At 32.5% G+C, this 22,571-nt stretch overlaps 2 protein-coding genes and 1 long non-coding RNA gene across 3 annotated transcripts; 1 reads left to right on the top strand and 2 right to left on the bottom strand.

Annotated features, from left to right (window-relative positions):
- The first annotated feature begins 2,979 nt into the window (after window positions 1-2,979).
- LOC145317463 (uncharacterized) lies at window positions 2,980-7,133 on the top strand. Its single transcript, XM_080158557.1, has 5 exons — window positions 2,980-3,082; window positions 3,837-4,002; window positions 4,299-4,373; window positions 5,943-6,003; window positions 6,772-7,133. Exons 1-5 carry the CDS (start codon window positions 2,992-2,994, stop codon window positions 6,949-6,951), a joined length of 573 nt encoding a protein of 190 aa, XP_080014683.1. The 5' UTR covers window positions 2,980-2,991; the 3' UTR covers window positions 6,952-7,133.
- Window positions 7,134-9,103: 1,970 nt separating this feature from the next.
- Window positions 9,104-10,166, bottom strand: LOC145318342 (uncharacterized). Its single transcript, XR_013879311.1, has 2 exons — window positions 10,068-10,166; window positions 9,104-9,262 (listed from the first exon to the last, which is right to left on the bottom strand). It is a non-coding gene; the product is annotated as an uncharacterized LOC145318342 (long non-coding RNA).
- A 155-nt stretch (window positions 10,167-10,321) lies between these two features.
- LOC145315498 (uncharacterized) lies at window positions 10,322-22,418 on the bottom strand. Its single transcript, XM_080155480.1, has 19 exons — window positions 22,372-22,418; window positions 21,929-21,968; window positions 21,360-21,446; window positions 20,926-21,083; window positions 20,529-20,653; window positions 20,091-20,183; window positions 19,389-19,432; window positions 18,942-18,996; window positions 17,453-17,641; window positions 16,823-16,937; window positions 15,654-15,806; window positions 15,296-15,387; window positions 14,541-14,580; window positions 14,103-14,175; window positions 13,155-13,228; window positions 12,652-12,718; window positions 11,985-12,131; window positions 11,525-11,577; window positions 10,322-10,448 (listed from the first exon to the last, which is right to left on the bottom strand). The coding sequence occupies exons 1-19, from the start codon at window positions 22,416-22,418 to the stop codon at window positions 10,322-10,324; spliced, it is 1,779 nt and encodes a 592-aa protein (XP_080011606.1).
- Window positions 22,419-22,571: the final 153 nt, after the last annotated feature.

The following is a 22,571-nucleotide window of genomic DNA, read 5'->3' as shown; positions in this document are numbered from 1 at the left end:
TTTTGCAAGAATTTGCTATGTTTTGTAAGAATTTGCTATGTTTTGCAAGAATTTGCTATGTTTTGTAAGAATTTGCTATGTTTTGCAAGAATTTGCTATGTTTTGTAAGAATTTGCTATGTTTTGAAAGAATTTGCTATATTTTGTAAGAATTTGCTATGCTTTGCAAGAATTTGCTATGTTTTGTAAGAATTTGCTATGTTTTGCTAAAATTTGCTATTTTTTGTAAGAATTTGCAATGTTTTGCAAGAATTTGCTATGTTTTGTAAGAATTTGCTATGTTTTGCAAGAATTTGCTATGTTTTGTAAGAATTTGCTATGTTTTGTAAGAATTTGCTATGTTTTGCAAGAATTTGCTATGTTTTGTAAGAATTTGCTATGTTTTGCAAGAATTTACTATGTTTTGTAAGAATTTGCTATGTTTTGTAAGAATTTGCTATGTTTTGTAAGAATTTGCTATGTTTTGAAAGAATTTGCTATATTTTGTAAGAATTTGCTATGCTTTGCAAGAATTTGCTATGTTTTGTAAGAATTTGCTATGTTTTGCTAAAATTTGCTATTTTTTGTAAGAATTTGCAATGTTTTGCAAGAATTTGCTATGTTTTGTAAGAATTTGCTATGTTTTGCAAGAATTTGCTATGTTTTGTAAGAATTTGCTATGTTTTGTAAGAATTTGCTATGTTTTGCAAGAATTTGCTATTTTTTGTAAGAATTTGCTATGTTTTGCAAGAATTTACTATGTTTTGTAAGAATTTGCTATGTTTTGTAAGAATTTGCTATGTTTTGTAAGAATTTGCTATGTTTTGCAAGAATTAGCTATGTTTTGCAAGAATTAGCTATGTGAAGGACAGAAAAGCTAAGTTTTTTAAGAATTTGCCATGTTTTGCAAGAATTTGCTATGTGAAGGACAAAAAAGCTAAATTTTACAAGAATTTGCTATGTTTTGCAAGAATTTGCTATGTTTTGCAAGAATTTGCTATGTTTTGCAAGAATTTGCTATGTTTTGCAAGAATTTGCTATGTGAATGACAGAAAAGCTAAGTTTTCTAAGAATTTGCTATGTTTTATAAGAATTTGCTATGTTTTGCAAGAATTAGCTATGTGAAGGACAGAAAAGCTAAGTTTTGCAAGAATTTGCTATGTTTTATAAGAATTTGCTATATTTTGTAAGAATTTGCTATGTTTTGCAAGAATTAGCTATGTGAAGGACAGAAAAGCTAAGTTTTGCAAGAATTTGCTATGTTTTGTAAGAATTTGCTATGTTTTGCAAGAATTTGCTATGTTTTGTAAGAATTTGCTATGTTTTGCAAGAATTTGCTATGTTTTGTAAGAATTTGCTATGTTTTGCAAGAATTAGCTATGTGAAGGACAGAAAAGCTAAGTTTTGCAAGAATTTGCTATGTTTTGCAAGAATTTGCTATGTTTTGTAAGAATTTGCTATGTTTTGCTAGAATTTGCTATGTTTTGTAAGAATTTGCTATGTTTTGCAAGAATTAGCTATGTGAAGGACAGAAAAGCTAAGTTTTCTAAGAATTTGCCATGTTTTGCAAGAATTTGCTATGTTTTGCAAGAATTTGCTATGTTTTGCAAGAATTTTCTATGTTTTGCAAGAATTTGCTATGTTTTGTAAGAATTCGCTATGTGAAGGACAGAAAAGCTAAGTTTTCCAAGAATTTGCTATGTTTTGCAAGAATTTGCTATGTTTTGCAAGAATTTGCTATGTTTTGCAAGAATTTGCTATGTTTTGCAAGAATTTGCTATGTTTTGTAAGAATTTGCTATGTTTTGCAAGAATTTGCTATGTTTTGTAATAATTTGCTATGTTTTGCAAGAATTTGCTATGTTTTGTTAGAATTTGCTATGTTTTGCAAGAATTTGCTATGTTTTGTAAGAATTTGCTATGTTTTGCAAGAATTAGCTATGTGAAGGACAGAAAAGCTAAGTTTTCCAAGAATTTGCTATGTTTTGCAAGAATTTGCTATGTGAAGGACAAAAAAGCTAAGTTTTCCAAGAATTTGCTATGTTTTGCAAGAATTTGCTATGTTTTGCAAGAATTTGCTATGTGAAGGACAGAAAAGCTAAGTTTTCTAAGAATTTGCTATGTTTTATAAGAATTTGCTATGTTTTGCAAGAATTTGCTATGTTTTGTAAGAATTTGCTATGTTTTGCAAGAATTTGCTATGTTTTGCAAGAATTAGCTATATGAAGGACAGAAAAGCTAAGTTTTCCAATATTTTGCTATGTGATGGACAAAAAACCAATTTTATGCAAGATTTTGCTATGTGAAGGATCAAAAAGCTAGGTTTTGTGAGGTGAAGGGAGGCTACTTATGTCCTCAATCTTGCAAAATCTTTGTTCAGGGAGGCATGTTATGACCTTCATCTAAGAAATTCTCACTTAAGGAAGGCTACTTATGTCCTTCCTAGGAAGGTGACTTCTGTCCTAATTTAGGAATGACTTTGTTTTCTTTCCATGATCCTGTTTTTTTTTATATATATAAACTAGCTAATGCGTCACAAGCATCTTGGGGAGGAAGGCTTAAATTTAAAAACAAACATACAAATAGAAAAAAAATATTTTGCCTGAGAAAACTCTTGTCTCCGAATGTTTTATTTATCAATACTGTTGCATGGATTGTATAAAACTATGCACTGAGCTAATAGCCTCAGTGATAGCCCAAGATTATATGGTTTTCTCGGTTACTATTTCAGATAGACAATTTTTTTCTGAAGATTCACTGAAACAATGAGAATCCAGTACAAATTTTACTTTTTTCGTCGGACAGTCGGTCAATTTGCAAAAGATAAAATATTTCTTTTTAATAAGTTTCATGATCTATTGTCGCATATTCTCTCAATTTCATTTTATATAACAACTCAATGTTTGATCCATAACTTACTTCGTCCATTGTCCATCCATGATTTTTGGCTTAATTACTTATATATGTTAACATCTTTGTTTAAATTTAAAAAATCATTTCAGAAATACCTTATTATGTACAAAGCTCAGAAGACAAGGAGACAGAGTTTACCTGGAGCTTCCTCTCAGTCCTCTAGTGAGGATTCTCACATACATAATCATACAGGTTAGTATCTCTTATTCCTCTAGTGGGGATACTCACATACACAATCATACAGGTTAGTATCTCTTATTCCTCTAGTGAGGATACTCACATACCCAATCATACAGGTTAATATCTCTTATTCCTCTAGTTAGGATACTCACATACATAATCATACAGGTTAGTATTTCTTATTCCTCTAGTGAGGATACTCACATACACAATCATACAAGTTAGTATCTCTTATTCCTCTAGTGAGGATTCTCACATACATAATCATACAGGTTAGTATCTCTTATTCCTCTAGTGGGGATACTCACATACACAATCATACAGGTTAGTATCTCTTATTCCTCTAGTGAGGATACTCACATACATAATCATACAGGTTAATATCTCTTATTCCTCTAGTTAGGATACTCACATACACAATCATACAGGTTAGTATCTCTTATTCCTCTAGTGAGGATACTCACATACACAATCATACAGACATTTGACTGTTTATTACTCTAGTCCTCAAAGTTTTATAATAACGTTTTCTTATTCGTTGGCTTGAGAACGTTCGGGACTTTAATTGAAATTTTATTAGTTAGTTCTTTAAGTTAGTGTCTGAACGTTTCTATTCAACCACCGAATACAATCTTCAGAAATATAATTTTGTGCATCATCATTGGGGATTCACACTAATCCCTTCAGATCCCTGCGTGTAAGGACTTTTTTATTTCAAAAGGCACAAGTTTTGGTGATTACTAATCTTGTTCTTAAACTTGTCTAGGATGGAGTAAGCACTATGTAGAGAGTCGAGGTGGGCCACAGGCTGGTGGTGACCAGGCGAAGAAGAGTTCTGAGTGCCTGGAGCGCCTCACCTCCAGAACCCTGAGCCCTGCACCAGAAACTTTGCCCAGAAAATATTCTAGATCTGCTTCCATTCTTACCACAAGGCATTCATTCATTTGTGCTGTGAATTATTATTTTTTGTTGTTATTTTTATTTATTATATATATATATTTTGGGCTATGGAAGTAATTTTCTTCAGTGTTGATCCAACCACTCCCCCAGGTGAAAGAAGAAAAAGCACCTTCTAGTGGCTTATAAGAAGCTTCACAGTTAAAGAGAACCCAAAAGGTCCAATGGGTAACGAGATCTTTCTGTATGGCCAAAAACATACACAGACAAACATTCTGACACTATCATATAGACATAAGTATAAAAAATTTGCACATGAATGTGTGATTAGTTCATCTGGAAGTATGAGATCTGCCAGGCACCCAGAACTTCCTCCACTCAACAACTATATCACTGATGGACCCAGGGATCAATGGATTTTTTTAAAAAGTCCGCCTAGCATCAAATTTTAAATTGATCTACATATACATCTTTTTTTTAATTTTGTAATATTGTAATTGGAAATATGGGCATTTAAAATTTGCCATTTTCAAATGATTTTTTTATAGTATATTATTGAATTGCAGTAAATAAAGTTTTTATTACTAGCGGGTACGCCCCTAGAAGCCTCTAGGGGCACTGGTAGGAGGGTGAAAAGTCGACCTCATCCCATTTTAAATTTGAGTTTCAAAAGAGTTAAAAATATTTTTTGGGGGGAAGGGGATGAAGTAACCCTTTTCAAAAATAGTTTAAAACCTTCCCAGGACCCATAAGAAGCTTCACTGTAAAGGAGAACAATTTCGGTTCAGCGGTTAGCGAGATCCTTCGGGACAGACAAAAAACGCTTACTACTTTAAAAAGGATTCAAAATGCATGGACATATATCTTTTTAACTCTTATTTTATACATCTTAATTGGAACTGATGATCTATTTTTATAGAGAAACATATGTATTCCACCAATAAATAGTTACCTGATAACCTCGGGTGAGGTGGTGATCTTCCTGGGCTGCACAGCCAACTTGATGATCACCAAGGCCAGACTCTAGGTCCGTCACCTCATACCTCATCTTCTCCACCTTCCCCGCTCTCTCTCTCCTCCTCTCTCAATAGAGCTTACAGTATATACAGTATTTACCTAAAATAAGTGTGTATATATATTTACATTTTGGTTGCTAATACTTATTCAAAATAGCTAAATCTTTTGGTTTTCTTGAAGAATTTTACTAAATCCCTCAGATTGAGTTCCCAAAAGTGTTTAGCTAATATAATGTTATTACCGAAGATGTTTACCCTTATTTGATTGTATTTAGGACAATTTCCTAAGATGTGTTCAATAGATTCAATGGGGTCATTGCAATGTTCACATGCTTTTGTGTCAGCAAACCCCATTTCTTTAAGGTGTTTGTTAACACATGCATGTCCTGTTAGAATTTGAGTTATGTACATGACATCTCTTCTTGTCCAATTTTGGATAAAATTCCAGGCTTTATTACGTATGCTGGGTAGCATCATTTTTGTCTGCCTGCAGTCTGACTTTTTCTTCCTGGTTTGCCATTTATTCTGATGTTCTCTTAGTCCCCATTCCTTAATAGTAGAATTAATGTACGTTAGCGACACAGGTAAGTATGGTTCTGGCCTGGTCCTATGGCTGTCGCCTCCATAGGAACCTAGCTTGGCAAGTCTGTCCGCCACCTCGTTGCCAAGGTGGCCGACATGACTTGGTATCCAGTTTACATTAACAATATTATTTTTGCTAAGAATATTAAGAGCTTTCTTTGCATTAAGAACACTCTTGTTGACCACTGTGAAATTACTTACTGCCATAATGGCGGGATATAAAATAAATAGTTAAAAAAATAAATGTGTTTATACATATAATACTTTATATAATAGGATAATTTAAGACAAAAGGTATAATACTAACAGAAAATTCTGTTGATCTATGTCTTTTTACCATATGTTAACATCAATTAATCCATTAATTATTAATCTAGACTGAAAGATTATCTTGACAAACCAAGACTTGTTAGCACAATGGGACGTAGGCCAAGCAAGGTAATATTTAGTTAAAATGTTGTATAATAGATGTCTCTGTAGTATTAGTATTATCTTGACAAACCAAAACTTGTCAATACAATAGGACGCAGACTAAGGTTTAAAATGTGTTCAATAGATGTCTCTGTAGTACTTGTATTAGTATTAACTTGACAAACCAGTACTTGTCAGTACAATTTGACGCAGGCCAAGCAAGGTATTATAAAGATTAAATTTTCTTCAATAGATGTCACTATAGTATTAGTATTAACTTGACAAGCCAAGACTTGTTAGCACAATGGGACGTAGGTCAAGCAAGGTATTATAAAGTTTTAATTTTCTTCAATAGATGTCTCTGTAGTATTAGTACTAACTTGTCGGTAAAATAGAACGCAGAACAAGTAAGATATGTGACTAGTTCAAATATTATTTGGTATATGGCTCTGCGTTCTTAACGTTTACTATCAAAATAACGAAATATTATCATTATCGTAAAACTATTTTTAAGCCTCATTAAGTAACTCCATATATTATAATCACTTGGAAATTTTATTAGTTTTGAGGAGGAGTGTATCCTTAACACCCAAATGGGGATGTTTTAAAGGAGAGAATACCTTCCTTAGTAGACGTCCTTAAGAAATATTTGATTGAATATCATGGATATAATGTCAATAAGTACCACCCATTTAAAAGTTTTAATTGTAAAAAGTAGTGTTGAAAAAAAAAAGGATTTTCTAATTTTCAATAAAAAGAGTTGAATCAACAAATATTATTCTTAATTGTATAAAGGTTGATGATGACATGGACTCGCTGATCCCAGGTTTATCGAAGCTGACCAGCTACTACAAGCAAACCTTCTTGAACGTGTGCAACACCTGTGACAGCCTCAACCATAAGAACCCCTGCAGCCCACTTAATAATAACGACTCTACACCGAAACAGACTTCACCACACCATAGGGGAATGTAAAAGTCACAATGAATGCCCCAGGATTTCTCCCCAACCCCCCTCTCTACGCACCTTTTAACAATCATATCCTATTATATAAATTAGTAAGCTTTTTTTGTTTGTAGCGAAGGATCTTGCTAACCGCTGAACCAATATGGTTCTTCTTCACAGTAAAGGTTCTTGTATGTCCAGAAAATGTTTTTTTTTTAAATGTTATGGGGGGGGGGGTGGTTTCTCGACCCTTCTAAGAAAAATGACACCCGCTAAACAAATTTTTAGTTACTTTTTTCTATTTAACAATAAAAATGAAAATGTAGTGGAGGTTGTTCGACTTACCCCCTTTAGTTCACCTAGAGGCTTTTTGGGGCATATCAGCTAGTTTACCATTTATTATCTTTGCTATTTTTTTTTTCAAAAATGTAAAAGGCATATTTCAACTGGAATATTTTACTCAAAAGCTATATGATTTTTCTTTTCCGCCATTTGTAGAGTAAGCAATTTTAGGTAGAAAGTCTTCATTTATTTTTCTGATTCCTAATTCACTAAAAACTGTATTTTCCTGAAATCCTAACTTTTTAGTAAAAGTCTATATATTCATCAAAAATGTATTTTATTCATTAATATCTGTATATAAACATCAACCATCTAATAAATATTTTACCCAAGTTTTTCTTTGAATATTTAGCTTATGGCTGCGACTGGCTTAGATTGGGGATTTAAATGGATAGGACAATGTCCAATTAAATGTATATACATCCCTTATGGTGATAAACAAAATTGCCCAACTGTAGATTACAATAAGTGGTTTAAAAGCTCGGACACTCAACTTAATGAAAACTTAATAAAAGTCTTCAAAGTTGTTAGGTCAACAAATAAGAAATAAGCGGCTCCATCTTTTAAAAGTCGTGTGGCCGTCGGTGGCTACGGCTGATGGTAGTGGCCTAGGGAGCCGCGTTGCCTAAAGCGAGGCTGCGAATTATTGGTTTTTAGGTCTCTGTAAGCGGCGCAACTTAAGGTGGCTTTGACTTTGTAATAAAATAGTAATAATAATTAATTTTCTTATGTTTGACATATCCTCCTATTATATAAAGTAGTTAGGTTTTTTCTTAAGATTAACTGCTGAACCTATCGAATTTTATAGAAGCTTCTTTTAGGTCTTTGTGTGGTTTTAGGCTATTTCCAACTATCCTTCCTCCTTCGAATATAGAGCTCCTAGATGCTAGTGGCGCAGCTGGTAGTTTAATAATAGATGCTTACTCATTGGCATAACTGCGTTCTTGTTTATATTGGATCGTGATCCTGAATTAATGAAATAATGTGGAACATGTCATTGCATCAATTTTCTCGAAAATTATCAAAAAATCAATTTAATTCTATTATTTTAACTCTATTGAATTAACAACAAATATCTAGTAACTACAGGATGCGTTTACTTTTTCATCGCCACTTTTTAATTTGATTACGTCCTTTTTTTACAAGAGTTAGGGCATGGTCTAATTAAAAATAAATTGATTTTACCAGGGCTTGGCAGCCGCCCGTCAGACGCGACTATGCCTAAAATTTAAACCCGTTTGAGTGCATTTGAATGCATTGGAAAAAAACTTTTGAAAAGAGGGATTGCCATAAGCGGGCCAGGTTTGGGTTCTATATCTTAAACATAGTCTTTTTTTACTTGCAGCGAAGCTAATCTATAACTCTAAATGTTTGTCTGTCTGTATATCGTCTCTCAGCAATGTGGAGGAAATGTGATTTTTTACGGCTGTTATTCAAAATAGAAGGCTTTAATTATGTGTGAAGATTTCCTATATATCAATTGGAATTCAGTTTATAGTTTACCTAGGTATAAAAAAAAATTTAAATTTTGCATTAAATTTAAAAAACTGTGCATATGAAATTATGCAATATATAACTCAAAATGCAATAAGTACATTCTCCGTTTTCCTTGTAAAGTTCAATGTTTATGTGCATATAAAAAAAACAACAATCACTTTTACTTTGATTTTGTGGTGTATTTAGGAATAGTTCATCGCATTGTATTTTAGACTGCTTTACGCGGATATTGAAATAAAAAATGTGATTAAAACCAGTTTTGTTAGTCCTAAGGGGCCGGAGGCTTAAAAATTGAAGTTTCAGTGATTTTTACAATGATTAATTAAAACATAAGATACAGAGGTGAAAATAATTAAACTTTTATTATCAAATCTATTTCATAGTTATAATTATCTATTATGAATTATTCTGAAGATTATAGCTGAATCTGCTCTCAGATCTTGATCCTCCATCATGTCTTGTCGGAAGAGATACTCGAGACTTTCTCTCAGGGTCTTCAGAACTTAAAATGAAATATGTTTAGGTTTTGTGATGATTTAATTAAACTAGCAGGGCTAGGCACCCGAGCATAAGCCTCAAATTTACATCCGCTTGTGTGCAAAAAAATAAAAATCTGAAAAGATGGATTGTCTGTTTAGTAAAAAGTACCGAACATTGTAGAAGAGCTTTATATTAATCCTTGGATAGTTTAAGGCCATTTTCTACCCCCTCCTTCCTGAAGCTCTTTATAGTGCCTATAAAAATGACGCCATTCAATACAATTAAATGAATTATGATAGGCCAATACACAGACTAAATTACCAATGGCAGGCTAGTATACATTTTAATTGACAAATGGTAGGCCAGTATGACGTCATTCTACATAGGCACTACAAAAAGCTTCCCTCCCTCCTTAACAAACCAGTGCTTAAATAAATAAGTATTTTGTTCAAATAATGGATCCTTTTGAATATTAGCAGAAATAAATTTGCCAAAATTGCAATAAAAATATCTCTCATATTAAAATCCATTAACTATTCTTGATCATCAAGTTCATTTAGTTCTGTTTAAAGTTTACAAAATATAAAATTGCTGCTTTTTAGGGATAAGACAATGGCCAATAAATTGATGTACATCCCAAATGATGATACACTAAATTACCCCTTCTGTAGATTTAAATTAGTAGTTGAAACGTTTGAACATTTAACTTAATAAACCAACCAATCAAAGTTATTTAGCCGACGAATAAGAATAAGTTACTATAAAACTTCGAGACTAGTGTAATAAACAGCCCATTGTCACCTCTCTCTTTGAGCCTTTATACTTACATGTGATTATTAGATGACGAATGTCGTCTGTGTTGACTTTCATCTTCTCGCTTCGTGCGTCTGTGGTTTAGAGATAGTATTCTTTCAGAGCTCAGCCACGACTACGCAAAACCCTCTATTTAAACAGTTAGGTACGATTAAATACGATTTAGGAAGCTTAGCAACTCTATAAGAGTTACCAGAAATTCAACTTAAATGTTGATTTGTAACCTTTTTGACAACAAGACTTTATGTGTTTTAATTATTCTATTATCCTATGATGTCATCCTTGTTTCCCCTATTTCCAAGTTTTTAGAATACTTTCTCTTCCTGAGGTAAGATGACCGCTGGTGACCCTCGACCATACTTCCAAGAAAACGGCTGGCAACTGCATCAACATTGCTAAACAAGAAAACATAAAATCTAAGGTCATCCTTTTATATAAAGTAATAAGGTTTTTTTGTCTGTAGCTTTAGATTTACATATCTATAATACAAAGTAGCTTGATGTCTGTCCGTCCGTCCGTCCGTCTGTCCGTCCGTCTGAAGCTTAAGATCTCGGTAACCACTAAACCGATTGGATTCTACTCTTCAGGGTATATACCTATTGATCCTGTGGTGGTTTTAAGCTATTTTCTTGGGAAGTGGGACACCCCCAACCCCCCAAAAAATGAAAATTTCCCCCCCCCTAAAAAAAAATATTCATATTTTTTTCTAATTTTAATTTTTTTTATGTTTTTATAGATTTTTATATATTTTTATTAATTTTTATACTTTTTTATACTTTTTATACTTTTTTATACTTTTTTATATTTTCTTTATATTTTCAATTATTTTTCTTCTTTTTAAATTTCATTTCTTCTTTTAAACTTTGTTTTATCAAATTCAAAAAGATTGTGAAAACTTCCTTCTCCTGTGGGGGCGAAGCCCCAAAAAGACTAATGGTAAAGAAATTTAAAAAAACAAAAAAAAAAAGAAAAATTTCAAAGGTTTTAAATAATATAAATCAATATAAAAAGTTATAAAGAGTTACAAAATGTTATAAAGAGTTGTAAAATGATATAAAGAGTAATAAAATGATATAAAGAGTAATAAAATGTTATAAAATACAAAAAATATCTAAAAATATGTAAACCAAATTTTTAAAATTCTCCCCTGAACCTTCAGAAATAAAGCCCCTAGAGGCTAGGGGCGAAGCCGCTAGTTTAATACAAAGTAGCTTGATGTCTGTCCGTCCGTCTGTCCCTTAAGATCTCGGTAACATGAAGGTTTTAGGCTAATTCATATTTCAGATTCAATTCTTGAATTGGTTTTAGGCTATTTTTTCTTCCATTCCCTTCTAGATGCTAGAGGCGAAACCGCTAGTAAAGTATAAACCACATGCTCATTACAGCAAGAGTAGAAATTTTATTTTGAAAATAAATTATATTAGGCAAGGAATAAGATTAATTTAAGATTATATTTTTTGTTAAAATGAACCTTAATGATTTATTCTTTGTTTCTGAAGAAGTTGTATTTACAATCTCAGGGGTCTAAAAATAGAGAAATCAATCAGAATGAATTAGTATCAATTTAAAATTTAATCAAATGGCATAAAATGAAAGATATTTAGTGTTTATTTTCTATTTGTAACTCTGCTACTTATGATATTTAGCACACCCCTCCTCCCGCCCTATAGAATGAAACTTTTAGATCATTAAAAATATAGAAAGATATTTTTTTGTGCTTCTAGATTTTGTTGCAAGTTCAATTTCAGGAACAAAATTCAGGCAAATTATTTGTTTCCCAACCGCCCCATCTTTTTTCTCCTCTACACACCCATCTTTGCAGGGTACAACCTAATAACAGTTTTACCCCTAGTAGACTCCGACAAACCTCGAAATTATCAGCAATTCTGAAATAATCTAAAAATGTAAAAAAAAACATATAATCTATTTACCTCTTTAATATTATCCTTTGATGTTGTTTTAGTCTTTGATCTGCCACGATTCTTGCGTTTCTTGGCTCGTTTTAATTTTTCATGTTTGACAAACAGATGCTTGCGGTTATAGAATGATTTCCTTATTCTGTATCCTCTCCAATAAGCCTATTATATTCAATATTATTCTTTTTTTTTACAAATAATTTCATAATAGTAAGGTTTTTTGTCTTTAGCAAATGATATCGCTAACTGCTTTCAAAGAGAAACTTACCACCCAAGAGAAAAAATAACCCCAAAAAATTGTTGCCTTTTTCTTTTATAACTAAAATTGAAAATTGGTATGGGTCAAAAACAACCCTGTAGAACCCTGTGCTTAAAATGTTATGTCACTGGATAGAGCGTTGTAAAAATTCAGAGGATTTTGTAATATTTTTATGAGCATTTTCATTCGAACTCCATATAATATAGTTAATTTCCCGCATTTTCTCGCAAGAAGGAACGGTCCGGATTTATTCCATATGTGTAAGAATTATAATCTAAAGTTATCCCAGAAGGATATTTTCAAAATACAACTAACACCTTCCTAAGACTAGTGCCATGGGGATATTTTCAAAAATCTGCTTACACGTTCCCGAGACCCAGTGCCATTCACTTAGTAATCATCTTGTATCTTTCTAGTTTTTACCTGTATTCTTGTTGCGGCAATATTGTAAAATCTTTTTATTCCCATAGCTCCATAGGATAACAATTCACTAAATAAACATTTTTATTCTAAATAATAATATATTCCAGGCTTTAAGACTTTTTTTAAAAGACATCTTTTTATCTATTACATCCAGAAATCATGAAAAATGTTCACAACGCCGGGATCATAAGGCAAATGGCAATAAATTGATGTTGATTCCCAATTATGATCAACAATACAACTCTTTCTGGATACAAAAAAAATGTTGTTGAAAATTTTGGACAATAATAGTTTGACCCACCCAATCTTCTCTTCAAATTCAACATCCATGACGTCCAAGGGTGGGGTAAAGTGGTGTTTACTCCCCTCAAACTTTAAAACCTGGCATTTTACCTCCCTCAAAAAATTTAAAAATTCATTAGATTACTCCCCTCAAAACCTTTGAAACCCCTCATTTTACCCCCATAAAAATAAAAACTTGGACGTCATTTTCTATGACATACCTTGCAATTTCTTTATGCCCCATCATAAGAGCTGTATCTAGTGGAGTTACATATACACATTCGACATCATTATCCTATAATTTCATATAACAAAATATCAATCACTTTAAACACTCAAGTCAAATGATTCATAACGTAATATGCAAAAGAAAATTTAAATAATGCTGCAACTATTAAAAGTAGCTTTGACCTAATTTGTTGTTATCGTTAAACATCTAAGTTGAAGTATATATATAACATATCCTTATACTAAAGTAACAGGATGTTTGTGTGTCTGTCTGTGTGTCTGTGTGTTTGTTTGTACCGAAGGATCTCGCTAACCGCTGAACCGATCGGGTTCTCCTTAACAGGGTAGCTTCTCATAGGTCCCGGGAAGGTTTATAACTATTTTCTTGGGGGGTGGGACACCCCAACCCCCCCAAGAAATGAAAAATACCCCCCCCCCGAAAAAATTTTGTTTTTAAATTTTTTTAACTAAAATTAAAAATGAGGGGGAAATTGGGTTGTTAAATTCGACTCTCTCCGCCTCAAGTGCCCCTAGAGGCCTCTCGGGGCGTAGCCGCTAGTTTAAGATAATGTAATAAAATAAGGTAAAAACCTATGATTGTTGAAAGTTTAACATTTCTGTCTCAAATGACAAATAAAAAATTTTCAATACATGGATGAAAATAGTTAGGCTCGGGAGCCGGGCTTCAGCCTTTCATAAGCTTAAAAATTAAACCCGCTTGTGTGTGCAAAAAAATCCGAAAAGATGGATTGTCTTTTAGGAACAGGTTTAGACATCCAGTTGATTTTAAAAGTTATAATATGATGATTTCACTGAGGCTTACACGCGACTGATGCGCGGCTGTATAACCCTGGAAAATAGAAACTTAAATACATCTTCTTACAAGGGGGGTTATAATTTATAATTTCTGTGAACGCCACTGTTTGTATAGACGTATGTACCTGTAAAACAGCAATATTATTTGGATAGCATTGTTTCTTCAACAGTAACTTCACAATCACAAGATGTCCTTTTCTAATTTGAACAAAATTAGTCAAAAGTGCGTAGAAAAAATTAAGCAAAAGAGTGATAAATTTTTAAAGCTAAATATTTCATATTTGTTCTCTGTCTACAAAGGGGTGTTCAGAAAAATAGCCTAAAACTAATCTAAGACTTAAGTATAAAAATAGAATAGCCTTAAACCATCCTGGGACCTTACTACCTTCTAAGATAGTATTTTTGTAATATTGCAGAAGGATTATTGGACATAAAAGCTTACCCCGATTTTAGTGTTAATTTATTAAATTGGTTTTAAACTTATATCCTGCTTTCATTAAATCCAAAGTATAAAAAAAACAATGATAATTAAAAATTTCCTTGAATACCATCTAAAAACTTACCTTGTTGCCCAATGTAAAGGACAATACCCTTGATTATCCTATTATATGTAAAAAGCTTCATTCTTTTTCCCATTTTATATTTAAAACAATAAAGGTTACTTTTTTATTTCACTATAAATAAATTATCTGAAAGTAACAGAAAAAAAATAATAAAATTTTTTTAACGATATGGCTTTTCAAGAAAAATGTTAAAACATTTTTACAACAACAATTTTTGGTAATTCAGGTATTCTCAAAATCGCAACTTTTCATTTTTTAAGTGTTTATTACGTTCTATACTTTATTAGAACAATTAATAACTTATCAAAGAAGTAAGGAAAATTGTAAAAAAAGCCGGAAACAAAATTTAAATATAAAAATTAGATAGCCTTAAACCATCAAGGGACCTATAAGAAGCTTCCATAAGATGGAGAACTCAATCAGTTCAGTAGTTAAATCTTAAGCTAATGACAAAAAACCTTATACAATCGGATTAATTAATACAAGTGTAGAATAGTTATTTCTCGCATCGTATTATAAACGGCTTTCCGCGGATATAGAATGTACAATTATGAGATTAAAACTAGTTTTTTTTAGCCTCAAGGTGCCGACGGCACCGGCTAAAAAAACTGGTTTTAATCTTGTGATTGTACATTTTTATATTCGTAGAAAGCTGGATATAATACGATGCTAGACATATTTTTTTCGTATGGATGAGAACCGGTTCCTATCCACCGGATTCGAATGAATGCGAGAAAATTAAAGCTTTTTTCCCTGACTGTGGATGTCTGCTTTTGCATCCAGCAGTATAGTTACACATTCCAAGCTTCCAGCAAAGCAGGCGTAGTGCAGGGGAGTCCGTCCATACCTGCACAAATCATATTTTATTCTATAACGTCGAAGGCGGGGAGGAAGGGGACAATGGGCTGTTTATTACAAAGTTTTACAATAAGTTTTTCTTATTCGTTGGCATAAACACTTTGGGGACAACTTTGGTGGATTTTGATTGGTTGGTTCATTAAGTTGAGTGTCCAAACGATGTAACCACTAATTATAATTTAAAGAAGGGGCAATTTTGTGTATCATCATTGGGGATGTACATCAATTTATCTCTTGCAATTTTGTAAGTCTTACCTGTCTAATGTTGAGACTTGAGCACCAAATTCTAGAAGTAGATAAATAATGATGGACTGACCAGCCTGGCTGGCATAGTGAACACAATTCTTCCCTTCCTCATCAACATCTTCAATATCAGCTCCATGGTCAAGCAGGACAAGAGCACAGTCCCTAGCAAATTGTTAACATATATATATATATATATGATGGATCGAAGCAGCTTAAAGTGCCTATATAAAATGACGTCATACAATACGAATGACCAATGATAGGCCAATACACAAACTAAATTAACAATGACAGGCCAGCATACATTTTAATTGGCCAATGGTAGGCCAGTATGACGTAATTTTATAGGCACTATAAAAATTTTCGTTGAAGTTAATTAAAAGTTGGTTATATTACCTGAAAGAATGGTAAATTGATTTATATCCCCAATGGTATAATGAACAAAATTACCGCTTCCACTATTTTGACGAATTATGACTTATAAAGCTTTTACACAAGTAAACTTTATTAACTATATTGACATTATAATTATATTACCTATATCCAAGTTGAGCAGCTAGTATAAGAGGAGTTAACCCCTCCTTGTTAACTAAACTAATATTATATTTCTATTACCTATATCCAAGTTGAGCAGCTAGTATAAGAGGAGTTAACCCCTCCTTATAACTATACTAATATATATATATTATAGTTCTATTACCTATATCCAAGTTGAGCAGCTAGTATAAGAGGAGTTAACCCCTCCTTATTAACTATACTAATATTATAGTTCTATTACCTATATCCAAGTTGAGTAGCTAGTATAAGAGGAGTTAACCCCTCCTTATTAACTATACTATTTTATTATAGTTCTATTACCTATATCCAAGTTGAGCAGCTAGTATAAGAGGAAATAACCCCTCCTTATTAACAATACTAATATTATAGTTCTATTACCTATATCCAAGTTGAGCAGCTAGTATAAGAGGAGTTAACCCTTCCTTGTTAACTAAACTAATATTATATTTCTATTACCTATAACCAAGTTGAGCAGCTAGTATAAGAGGAGTTAACCCTTCCTTGTTAACTAAACTAATATATATATATTATAGTTCTATTACCTATATCCAAGTTGAGCAGCTAGTATAAGAGGAGTTAACCCTTCCTTGTTAACTAAACTAATATTATAGTTCTATTACCTATATCCAAGTTGAGCAGCTAGTATAAGAGGAGTTAACCCTTCCTTGTTAACTAAACTAATATCACAATTTTCCTCACAAAGAGATAAACAACTTTCAGGCCTGTTACAGGATACTAAAACAAAAAATAATTCTAATTATGTTTTTTTAAATTTCTCAAATCAACTTATTTTCTAAAAATTCTTCATTTTTGTGTCTTTTTGTTTATTAAACTAAAAGAATGAAAATCCAATGATTTAAATGAATGATCCTGGATAATTTGTCTTTGTTCGTGGATTGTTATTGCAAGAAGCAGCTTATAGTACCTTATAAAAATTGACGTCATGCAATAAAAATAACCAATGATAGGCCAGTATTACATTTTACCATTAGTCAATTACAATGTATACTGGCCTATCATTGGTCATTTGCATTGTATGACGTCATTTTTATTAGGTACTATAAGCTGCTTCCCGTTGCAAAGGAAAAAGTCACAGCATAATAACATAACAAAATTCGAATTTCTGTCTTTTAACATTATAAATTAAGATTAAGATAAATTAACTTTTAATTGTTTATTGAGTTTTGTTTTTAGATTAAATTTAATTTTTTACCAAACAAACTTTGATTTGTATAGCTTAATATTCTGACCTGCAATATGAAGAGCAGTATAGCCCGCCTCATCCTGATGATCAAGCAGACAATCCTTGTTCTGGCAGAGAACATGGATCATGTGAATATCCTCCATAGACACGGCCCACATCAGGGCTGTTCTACCCTCCCCGTCCTCCAAGTTTATAAGTCCATGCTTCATGTACACCTTCATCACTTCTGGTTTTCCTAAAAAAAATTTGTTAGGTTGCTGTCTGTATCACTCTAACGCCAGGACCAACAACCAAGGATAACTAAGAGGAGCTAAATCTTACTTTTTCTGTCCAAACACCCGTGCTATTATTTAGGTTAAGTAACACCTATCAGACAACCAACCCTTTTGATTGCACGACCTTTGTCTGGAAGTCCTAACTGTGCACGGTAATAGCCTATTTTCGGCCAAGACATTCTCCCTACCATAACTGTTGATGTCGCGAACCTGACATATCAGCAGTTAAACCATTTTTAACGTCTTTAGCTATGACACGGTGTTAAGCCGAGATCTCGATGTTAACAAAACTGATTTTAACCTTATAATTTTTCATGTTAATATCCGCGGAAAGCTGTCTTTAATAAGATACGATAAATGTAAAGTAATTGAATGGAATACCTGAAATGACAGCAACGTAGTGTACCCTACTTAAAGGAAGCCTGCAAGGAATACCACGCTTTAACTGCTGAAAGACTGCCACAAGTAGACCCAATACCCTAAATTTGAAGCCTTCAGCTTCTATAACAAAAAAGTTCTAGGCATTTTAAAATGACATTTTATAAACAATGAAAATTTTGAAAGAATTTGAATGCTAATGTTAGAAATTTTGAAATTAAACTACGTGGCCTAGAAACAAAATTATAAGCTTATCTTTGTCATAAATTTAGATTGCCAGTAACTAATTATATATTTACAATAAAAATACCCATTTTTATAGTCAAAATTATTAAAAAAAATTAAGTTTAACTTGCGTTGTAACGAGTGTACTGTAGCCAATCAGAAGGCTGAATCAGCTTAGCAACCAATCACAGCTGAGCTTGCAGAAGTTTCCCCCTTTGTTTCCGCTATGATTTTTGTTAAAAAATGCAATTTAAATTGAATTTTTTTCATAGATTTTGACTATGAAATGTGGTGTTTTTATTGTAAAAATGTAATCAGTTACCAGAAATCTAAATTTTTGACAAAGATAAGGTTATAATTTTGTGTCTAGGCGACGTAATTTAATATTGTTTTTTCTTTTATGAGCATCGGAAATCTTTCAAAATTTCCATTGTATATAAAATGCTTTTTTGAAAAGCCTAGAACTTTTTTGTTATTGAATCTAAAGGCTTTAAATTTGGGGTATTGGGTCTACTTGTGGCAGTCTTTCAGCAGTTTAAGCGTGGTATTTCTTGCAGGCGTCCTTTAAGCCTTCATCATCAAGCATATCTGGTCAACACACACACACTCACACACACAACCACACAAACACACACACACACACACACACCTGATTACCTGAAATGACTGCGTAGTGTACTCCACTTAAGCCTTCATCATCAAGCATATCTGGCTACAAAATAACTATCAATTAAATTTAAAATAATTTCCTCGATATCGTTGATTCTTAACATTTTTGACATTCAGTTGTCAATTTTTTTGCTTTTTAATATTTTTTTGCTTATAACAAACTTATGACTTCGCTACTTGCTTCTAAGGGCACTGTCTTTGAAGAAGATAGTTGGTGGAATGAGACATAAAATCTAATCCATTCCAAGGGGAATATTATAAAAACATAACCAAAATCTTTCTCGGGACCTATGTATAGCTTTTAAAATGAAGAACTCAATTGTTGGTTAGATCTTAACGGCCAGACAGACAAAAAACTACTTTAAGTAATAGGGGGATAGTTTCATAAAAATAACTCATTTTAAAAGAAATAATATAACAAAATTAAAATTTTACCTTGGCTTTAATTTTCAACAAATAGTCACAAATATCGGCTCGACCTGTTTTAAAATTGTAACTGTTTATGTTTAAACTAGCGGCTACGCCCCCTAGAGGCCTCTAGGGGCACTTGAAAAGGGGGGAGTCGAATTTGATAACCCAATTTCTTATTTTAGATTTTAAAAGAAAAAGTAAAAAAAAAAATTTGTGGGGGGAGGGGGGGAATTTTTTTCTAGGAGCGACTTCTCTTGGGAGGTTACCCTCCCCCAAAATAGTTATAAACCTTCCCGGGACCTATAAGAAGCTACAGTGTTAAGGAGAACCCGATCGGTTCAGCGGTTAGCGAGATCCTTCGGTACAAACACACAAACATCCTATTACTTTTTTATAAGGATATTCAAAACATGAGATTATGTTAAAAAAAAGTTTGAAGCAGGAAGCAGCTTATAGTGCATATAAAAAATAGCGTCATACAATACAAATGACCAATTATAGGCCAGTATACACTTTTTGCAATGACAAATGGTAAAATGTTTACTGGCCTATCTTTGGTTAATTGTACTGTATTACGTAATTTTTATAGGCACTATAAGCTGCTTCTTGCAGCAGGTTTTGTCAATAATTTTTCGGAAATTGCGAAGCTTTACTTGTAATGTTTAATATTATTGATTTAAGATCTAAAAATATTAAAATCAACCAATAAACAAGAAAATCTGTTACCTTTTATAGTGGCGAGAATTAGAGCAGTTTTAGAGCTTGAATCCTTTGCATTCAAGTTTACATAGGGACTCATAACAATGGGCTTCAGGCTTTCTAACAATTCAATTTATCAAAGTTAAAAACTAAATAGAACGTATAAATTTGATGCAAGGAATTGTTTTATTATCTAAACCTTTTTCTTTCGTGTTTGCAGTGGCGTGCGAACCAAAGGAGACATTTGGGGCAATTGTCCTCATCCCGAAGACTCTGTACTGACTTTCAATTGGGTCTTTTAAAATTAACCAATAAGGTCGGGAACTTTAAAACAGCCAAGTCGCTACAAAATAGCAGAAAGTAATTTGCTAAAAGACGAAAAAGGTCCCCAACAGGTGGATCCAGGTAGTTGTCTTGTTATACATCTATATTTATAGATTTATTATTTAAATGAAAGTAAATTACCTATGGAAGCAAACTGTGCTGCCAGGTGTAGAGGTACCTGGCCCTGATTATCCTCAAAATTTAAACAATCCTTGGCTTTGTATTTCAACAGCTCTTTAACAACTTCAGTGCTTTCTAAGTCATCACTAAATATGTTTAATTATTAGTGTTACAAAGCAGAGACAATGAAAAACAGCTCTGTGCTTTTCAGAAATTTTTTGATTTATTCCACAGGAAGGAAGGGGACAAGGGGCTGTTTATTACACTAGTCCCAAAATTTTTACAATAACGTTTTCTTATTCGCTGGCTTTACAACCTTGTGGACTTTAACTGAATTTTAGTTGGTTAGTTTATTAAGTAGAGTATTCAAACGTTTCAACGTTTAATTGAAATTTGTCCAACAAAGTTAAGACAATACCTGGTAACGGCCCAGTGCAATGGAAGGCGACCTTCAATGTCGGCTGCATCAACTTTAGCTTTCAATCTGAGAAGCTCCTTTGTAATTTCTAAGCTTGAGTTAGAAGCCGCCCAGTGGAGCGGAGTCCTCTTGTTCAAATCTTCTATGTCTATGTTGGACTAAGGAAGAATTAATTTTATTTTCTATGAAAAAAGTATTTTTGGATGCTGAATTTTCTAAATTTTTTTAATCAAAAATTAGAACCTTTTTAAATCAGTGAAAAGAAGAAAATTTAAAACATTAAATCAATAAACATGTATAAGCAGAATCGTGCACAGCGATCAGCGAATGCAAGAGCTAAAAAAAGGAACACAGTCTTTTCTAATTTCTAATTATATGGGGTTTACACCCCCTACACACCCCTTCGGTACGCCCCTGTGATTGTTTATTTCTACCTTGTTTATTTTAAATGTTTTAAGGATAAGTTTGAACAATTTCTTATTCTTGATTCTGGCAGCTATATGAACAACTGTTACACCTGACTTTAAATATAAAAAAATAATTTCGTAAAACTTAATCTTTTTAAATATTGTAGGTTAAAATATATTTAAGAAACTATTAAAATTTTTTATAATGAAAAATATTTCTAATTCTTTAGGCTAATTTGTAATAAAAGTTGAGTTTCCCTAAAAACAATGATTAAATTTTTTAAAAGTTCTTTGGTGTTAGAGACCTTGGTAGAGACTCACATAAAATACAATTAATTATTTAATATTATGTATCGCATCGTATTATAGACAGCATTCCGCGGATAATAAAATGAAAAATTATAAGATTAATTAATTAGGCCTCTCAAAGATATCAAAACTGGTATTAATATTATGACTGTATTCTATTATTCGTAGAAAATTGCTTATAATACCATAATACGATACCTTACATGCTTTATTTTAGTATGGTTGAGAACCAGTTATAATCCAGCGGATATTAATGGGTTTCGAAGCCCCGCTGTTTTGGCACATACCTTGTCCTGGCTCCTCCAGTCTATAACATCCTTCCCTGCCCTGAAGAATAAAAAATTGGAATAATTATTTATCCCATCGTATTATAGAAAGCTTTCCGCGGACAGTATACTATATATTAGGGTTGGGCCGGATAATTTTTGGATACCGGATACCGAATATCAGGCTAATTTCAAATGCCGGATATTAAAGTAGCAAAAAAAATTCAGGTAAAAAGTAATATTATTTTTGACCTAAACAAAGCATTTAATGTTACCAAAATTATGAAATATCCAATAGTCAGATCTAGCATGGTGTACAGTCCAATATAGATAGTTATACCTTAGTATTGTCTGAATACAGTCAGATCTAGCATGGTGTACAGTCCAATATAGATAGTTATACCTTAGTATTGCCTGAATACAGTCAGATCTAGCATGGTGTACAGCCCAATATAGATAGTTACCTCAGTATTGTCTGAATACAGTCAGATCTAGCATGGTGTACAGTCATATATAAATAGTTACCTTAGTATTGCCTGAATACAGTCAGATCTAGCATGGTGTACAGTCCAATATAGATAGTTACCTTAGTATTGTCTGAATACAGTCAGATCTAGCATGGTGTACAGTCAAATATAGATAGTTACCTTAGTATTGTCTGAAT

The sequence above is a fragment of the Acartia tonsa genome, chromosome 4, assembly GCF_053477335.1.
Source record: "Acartia tonsa isolate MP-2025a chromosome 4, ASM5347733v1, whole genome shotgun sequence".
NCBI lineage: Eukaryota > Metazoa > Arthropoda > Copepoda > Calanoida > Acartiidae > Acartia > Acartia tonsa.
This window is presented reverse-complemented; position numbering and strand designations above follow the sequence as displayed.

What these genes read in the sequence shown, in the direction of transcription:
- LOC145317463 (XM_080158557.1), top strand. Translation starts at nt 2,992, where the DNA reads ATGTACAAAGCTCAGAAGACAAGGAGACAGAGTTTACCTGGAGCTTCC. An exon ending in TCACATACATAATCATACAG is followed by an intron (nt 3,083 to 3,836) that starts GTTAGTATCTCT and finishes AAACTTGTCTAG; the next exon opens with GATGGAGTAAGCACTATGTA. An exon ending in TGGGACGTAGGCCAAGCAAG is followed by an intron (nt 6,004 to 6,771) that starts GTAATATTTAGT and finishes AATTGTATAAAG; the next exon opens with GTTGATGATGACATGGACTC.
- LOC145315498 (XM_080155480.1), bottom strand. Translation starts at nt 22,418, where the DNA reads ATGACTGTACACCATGCTAGATCTGACTGTATTCAGACAATACTGAG. An exon ending in TGTTGAAAATTAAAGCCAAG is followed by an intron (nt 18,997 to 19,388) that starts GTAAAATTTTAA and finishes GTTATTTTGTAG; the next exon opens with CCAGATATGCTTGATGATGA. An exon ending in TACTGCTCTTCATATTGCAG is followed by an intron (nt 16,938 to 17,452) that starts GTCAGAATATTA and finishes TTTTTGTTTTAG; the next exon opens with TATCCTGTAACAGGCCTGAA.